This window comes from Pleurodeles waltl, chromosome 12, assembly GCF_031143425.1.
Source record: "Pleurodeles waltl isolate 20211129_DDA chromosome 12, aPleWal1.hap1.20221129, whole genome shotgun sequence".
NCBI lineage: Eukaryota > Metazoa > Chordata > Amphibia > Caudata > Salamandridae > Pleurodeles > Pleurodeles waltl.
Genome location: NC_090451.1, coordinates 115,405,676 through 115,412,410, shown reverse-complemented (window position 1 = coordinate 115,412,410; position 6,735 = coordinate 115,405,676). Strand labels below are relative to the sequence as shown.

At 41.8% G+C, this 6,735-nt stretch overlaps 1 protein-coding gene across 1 annotated transcript in view; it reads right to left on the bottom strand.

Moving 5' to 3' along the window:
* Positions 1-1,811: 1,811 nt before the first annotated feature.
* LOC138267084 (neurofilament medium polypeptide-like) overlaps positions 1,812-6,735 on the bottom strand; it is a 113,447-nt gene continuing 108,523 nt past the window's right edge. The window contains exon 3 of the mRNA XM_069215932.1: positions 1,812-6,165. Within this exon, the coding sequence (XP_069072033.1) occupies positions 5,170-6,165 (996 nt within the window). The 3' untranslated portion in view covers positions 1,812-5,169. The remainder of the gene's footprint in view (positions 6,166-6,735) is intronic.

Below are 6,735 nucleotides of genomic sequence, written 5' to 3'. Positions count from 1 at the left end.
TCTTTTTACCTCTCTCACTTTGATGGGTACTTAGTTTATTATGTCGACTCGTGGCAGCTGAATCCGCATTTGCACTGCAATAGGTCTCACATTTTCGTGAGTTAGATCTATTGACATTGTAAATTCAGAACTGGACTTTTCTTGCCACATAAATTGGTCAACACTGTCTCATAATTTTGTCTTTTCCTGCCATGTTTTGGTGGACACCAGTGGCTACTGACTTCAGAAATCACAAGCCCTTGAGGAGAGATGAGGAGATGACTGCACTACCTCGCTTTGTGTAAATGTCTGATCAGAAATTGGAAAATTAGGCTGGAAAAGTATTTTCTTTTTACTTTAACAGAATGAAGCATTCTTGCCTCACACTTCAATGAACAGAGCAGCCTGAGAAGATGTATGGCACCAATAAAGGAGATAAACAATGCCCTGAGTGCAATGTTGTGAGTGCTGGCAGGGAGGAGCCCTAGAGACAGAGAGACTCAAGATGCAATATTATGCCAGCCTAAGCAAGTTTCACATCATTACTTCTAGATTTAGCTACATTCTACCAGAGGGCATATTGTGGCTTTCGTGAACAGTGAGCTAAACGACTGGGTGTTTCTTTTGTAAACTAGGCTTATCTTAGGAGCCAGAGGTAAACGAGGACTGCTCTGGAGCAAAGCAAAGCCAAAACAAATGTCACCAACATGGGAGGAGATGAGAGGAACGGAATGCTGCAACAAAACTCAGGCAGCTACCAGCCTAAAACACCCACAGTGAAAGGGGAGCACCAAAGAAATAACAAAAATAGTCCGTCCCAGCAACAGATAAAGAAACCACAGTGGAATAATACAGTAGTTCGTCACTGTTCTGAAACAGAAAAAGGAGGGAGAAAGAGACAGATCTGACCACTAGCAAGCATGAATTTTTAAAGGACACTGCAATCAACAAATGAACACACTTTAAGCCATGAGAAGTATACTGAAAGTATACATGAGGTCGAACGCTTGAACTCGACTTAAAAATCAATTATCTGAGTGGCCATCCCGGGGTGGAGCGTGCCGCCTGCTAACCTGAGATTTTCAATGCACACCTGCAGTCATGGCTCTAACAACCAACTTACTTAACATATGGCACAAACAGCCAATTTAATAAACATATGGCACAAGTGTTTACTTAGTAATTACGACAGCTTTTTATACCAGCTCTGCCTTTCACTCTGACAGGCACTTAGTTGATGAGATGTCGACTTGTGTCAGCTGAGCCCAGCGGCCGGCGCCGCGGTCTGGTGGGCTGGGGTCAGGTCCCGCAGTATGTGCAGTGATACTGGTAGCGCCCCCGCGGTGCCACGCTGAGACCACCCTGAAGCTGTCCAGCACTGCAAGTCACCAGAAGACTTCAAGAGTCAGCCACTGGTGGGGTTGCCCTTGCCTGCCCTGGCTGGGGTAGGTCCTGGAATCGTCAATCCTCATCCTCATTGCCCCTGCTGCGGTGCGAGCAGCAAGGTCATTGGAGGAGCTGTGGTGCGCATTTCTAACTTGTCCAAAAGCCCAGCCAAAACTTTATGAAATGCAGCCCGCTTGCACCACAAGGGGAAGCCAGTGAGTTATGGACCCGTGACTCATCCACCACCTTAGCCTAGTAAACTGTGCCTATCTAGTGATTACTCACTACAGTTGATAACGCGTCCAGCCCTTATAAATTACCTGCATCTGGACACGTTGGAGGTCGGTGAATCTTTTAACCGAGTCGGGCTCTCCTCATTCGAGAATAGTCGAGTCGTTCAAATCAATAATCAATAACTATAGTAATCAGTAATCAATACTCAATATTAGATCGATATAGCACATCAGAAATCAATAACAGTTGGTATTTCGGCGCACCATGACCTTTCAGTCATGAATAACCACACCAGTTTATTAAAAGTTAGTGAATTTATTTCTCTATATTAACAAAGCCAACACGATATATATTTGTCTCAAAACCAAATGATACGTGTATATGAACATTACTAGCTGTCCATTACGGTGGAAGAAACGCAATCTACGCAAGATCTGAACAATAATACATTCAGTTATAGCAATGCAAATCACTAATAAGACTAGTTGTATTTGACTGATTTCATACATTTGGTCAGCATAACAAGATTTCAATTTAACATGGTGCATCGAATGAAACCCTCAACTAACCTCTAATCAGCATTGGCATGTGGGACTTCATGCAAAACGAATTTAATCAACACCAATTTGGAAAACTCCTAGCTTGGGCTCTATCAAAATAGCAGTTGGTACCTAAAAGGAAAAACACAATGCATAATACATTTATCCTTTCATATTTACCAAATACAAACAGCATTCAAGAATGTCTTCGTCCTTCAGGTATCGGTTCGATCAGCATGGGCAAGTTAAAAGGGGCAAAGTTAAGGGCAAGTTTCCTTGCAGCGGCAAGGAGAATGGGGCAAAGTTATCGCATGGGCAAGAAGGGGCAAATCAAAGTTAAAGTCTCTAGGGTGAGAATTCTCAAAGTCTCTTTCTCTCAGATAGAGAAGAGGGCATCAGGGTGTCGACCAAAATGGAGTCTGGCATCAGGCTTCAAGCTGGCATCGAGGAAAATGGCTGACTTCTCTTTGTTCAGTAGGTTTAAGTAAGAAACATTCCAAATTCTGCAGGTTCCTCCATTGGAGGGTTCATAGATTGGCTTCAAATTGACCAATCAAAAATGTCTTTTTACTAGCTCTCATTTATGCATAGACTGTCCTTGGAGCCTTGGAACACAAATCGTTACATGGTTTGCCAATTATTTAACTATCTGTACCTCCACTGTCCGCACCTGCTGAGACTGACCTTGTATCAAAGGGGAAGAAACCGGCCTGGTACAGAACCTTGAAGATAAGTGCATTACTCGTCTCTACTGGAAAAATACAACTTCAAGCAAGAATACATGTTTCATTAGTTCAGTAAAAACCACGCAGTTAGAATTTGAGGCCAGGCAACTAGGCCAAAGCCTCTACTAAATTTAAGCTAAGCCAAACAGTTTTAAACACGAAATCATGGCATACAGTCGCAATTATAACAGATTACTACGTTTTCAATACTTCGTGATTAATAAAGCTCGATTACAATGATGGCGAACTACTCCGAGGGCACATTTTCCCTCGTACATTATTTCATTTACTAACATCACACTAGGTTATATAGTTCGATTATGCAACACACGCGTGAATATATATAGGACCCTCTTTTTCTGCGTCATCAATCCCTCCTCTGATGACTAATTATGTCATCACATCAAATTTTCCCACAAATTTTATTCCATTAAAATTTTGTATATTAATTTGGCACGTCAGTCAATTCCCTTTTTCTCTTAGTCCCTTTTGATTTCTCCCTATATATCGCTACCATTTTAGCCAATTCTTTTTCTTCTCTTTTTCTTTCTCTTCTTGCTTTTAATAATTTTATAATTTTCCATATTCCCCATGGGCCTAATATACAAATTATTACTATCAATATTCCCTTTATTATTTTTAATATTAGTCCGCTCCAAACGTTGCTGAGCCAATTTCCCACTGAAGCAAATCCTTTTCCAACTTTCTCCCAAACTCCGGGTTCTTTCAGTTCCTTTAAATCTACGCTTTCCTTGGTTAAGTTTGTAAGCATTGTTCTAATCTTTCCACTACTGTCTGGTATATAGGTACAACAGTGACGCGTACCAAGCATTTTGCAAACGCCGCCATCCTTTGCTAAAAGGATGTCTAAGGCAAGCCGATTTTGAAGAGTCATAGCTCTTTCCGCAGCAAGTTCAGCATCCATCAGGATTATAGCTCCTGAAAATTTTGTCAGCATGTTATCCACAATAGTAGACAACTTTCGTATTTTGATTGAATTCAATATGACTCCCACTGAAGGAATCAATGCTCCAAATATATCTCCTACCACACCAGAAGCTGTCTCTCTTTTCTGAGCATGATGTGATTGTGACAGCTTAGGAAAGTTCTTTAAGTCGTCTAGTTGGTAAACTTTTGGGAACACTATTCCCAAATAACATCTCCCATACCATCCTCTAGGAAGACGATAATAGGCATTGAGTCCACAAATGTAATATATTCCAGGAATAACTGGGTCTTGTCCGTTCAGCATGAATGTCCATTTAGATTTAAATGCGTAAGTATGTTTGCATTCACTCGTTCCCACAAAAACTGTGTCATAATATGATTGAGCTCTATATATACAAAATTTCCCTACGTGCATTGTGTCTAAAGCTATTTTCCCTTGTGTCTTTATTGCAGCAAAAGCATAATTATCTACAGATGTTCTTTGGTGTAATTCCCTTTCTAATTTCTCTTTCATTTCACTTCTCCTATCATCAGTACGATCTAAGAAACTAATTTCTACTGGTGAAAGCAAGCATGTAAGATTTTCCCTATGAGCGTGAGCTGTGTGAAAAGGCGCCATTGGTTCGAAAAATTCTCTCATTAATTTAGCATTCCAATCTTTGGATATTTTACTCAGATGCAAAATTATGGGGACATACGCAAAAGTGACATCATAATTTGTGTAAAAATAGTGAATGTTTGTTTGATCATAAAATCTAGACGCTATAATACTACATGTAATTCCATATGTAAGCGGCATGCTGTGATACGTTACCCCTTCCACTACAGAGGTAGGTATCTGTGTACACACATAACAGTCTTTCGCATCCATGGTCTCAACATACTCACTCAGCAAGCGATAGAAAACGTTAGATGAAAGTTCTTTCTTATCATGCAAGTGTCTCTCGTCTTGTTCGAGTCTCTTTAAAGCTGTTAGTTCAGTGACAATAATAGGTTTAGAAGTAGGTGTAGCATTAGTCTCATTCTCACTGTTACCATGCATTCCCAGAATTACCACTACAATTATTAGTACACATGCAATTAATAGACCTATACACATGTATTTACAACACCTCATTCTATGGCCCTGTATAATGCAGCTAGTCATGATCGGTATAGAATCAGAAAGTTGAGGACACTCTATCAAAGCGTATTTGCAGATTTTTACAAAGCTGAACGAGTTCAATGTTCACGCAGTTTTCTTTAGCAGTTTAGTCTCTTATCGGTTAGCAGCATTGTCTCAAAATCGGTTTCAGAGTCAATCAAGTTAACAATGTCTTAGCCGGGTTGAAAAGTCAATAATCAGGTTATCAATTGCCTCAATCGACAGAGTCCATGAAGTTTTTACTTCCAAACTGAAGTTCTGTTTCTTCGTTTTCGAGACTGAGGGATACGAACTCGTCTGACCAATCGTTAGTGGCCAAATACGCCCACTCCGGACCAGAATACCTTTTGCTTGGTATTCTCCTTCGCTTCAATTTTGCATCTCTTTTCGACTCTCTTTCACTGGTACTTTCTTCTTTGGTCAAATCTCCCTCCTCACTTGGTGCTGGTACTTCGATAGACACTTCCTTCCTTTTCTCTTTCACCTTTGGTCCTTCACTGTCGGTCTGTGCTTCTCTGATCCTCAATTTTACTGGTGATACGCTCTGTGTTCTTTTCGCACTGAGTCCGCTTGAGGGACCTGCGAGTTCTTCCGAAGGAGTTTGAACAGCTTCGTTCTGACCTGTCTTATCTTCTCCCTCAGGGAGGTCAATCAGATTCTCCTTTTCTTTTCTTGTATCGTCTGCTTCTGGGAAAGCCCTCCTCTGATCAGGCTCTCCTGCTTCTTCACTTGTCTCGAGCCCTTCGTTACCGTTACCTGCTTCAGGCTCTTTGTTGCCTTCAGCTTTTTCAAGCTCTTTGTCACCTTCAGGACCTTCGTCACTCTCCGAAGCTCCTCCTTGGTCTTCCCCAAGTGAATCGGCTGCTTCGTTTTCAGAAAATATTCCTTCTTCCTCTATTTCTATTTGCTCGCTTCTTGTTCCCTTTTGCTTTTCTTCAGCACTTGTTGCTTTGTCACCAGACACTGGTAATTTCAACGCTTCAACTTCCTCTTCTGTAGGGCACGACACCCTCTTTGTGTGACTGGCGTGAATCCAGTTGGGAACTCCTGCACACTTCACTGCGGTGGTAGTTGTCAGAATCACTTGAAAAGGTCCTTTCCAACGGGGTTCCAGACACGACTTCCTCACGTGCTTCTTTATCACGACCCAGTCACCTGCTTTCAGGGCGTGTCCCGGACCTTGGATCGGTGGCAAGGTGGTTGCCTCCACCTGGTGAGAGAAAGAGCGAACCACGTCAGCTAGACCTTTGCAGTAGTCTAACACCATATCATCTGTAATATTCAAAAGAGCATTCGCAGGAACTGCAGGGAGTCTCATGGCTCTGCCCATGAGAATCTCGTGCGGGGACAATCCAGTCTTTCTGTCAGGGGTGTTTCTCATTGACATTAACACCAAAGGCAATGCGTCAGGCCATTTTAAATTTGTTGATGCACATATTTTCGCCATTCTTGATTTCAGTGTGCCATTCATCTGTTCCACTAGACCTGAGGCTTCAGGACGATAGCTACAATGTAACTTTTGCTCAATGTTCAGCGCTGCACAAAGTAATTTTATTACTTCGTTATTGAAGTGACTTCCCCTATCTGATTCTAAAGAGATCGGGAATCCGAATCGTGGTATTAGCTCTCTCAAGAGTAATTTTGCAACTGTGAGACTGTCATTTCTGCGTGTAGGGTATGCTTCAATCCAGTGACTAAAAATGCACACAACCACCAACACATACTTCAAGCCTCCATGCACAGGCATCTCAATGAAGTCCATTTGCATCCTGCTGAAGGG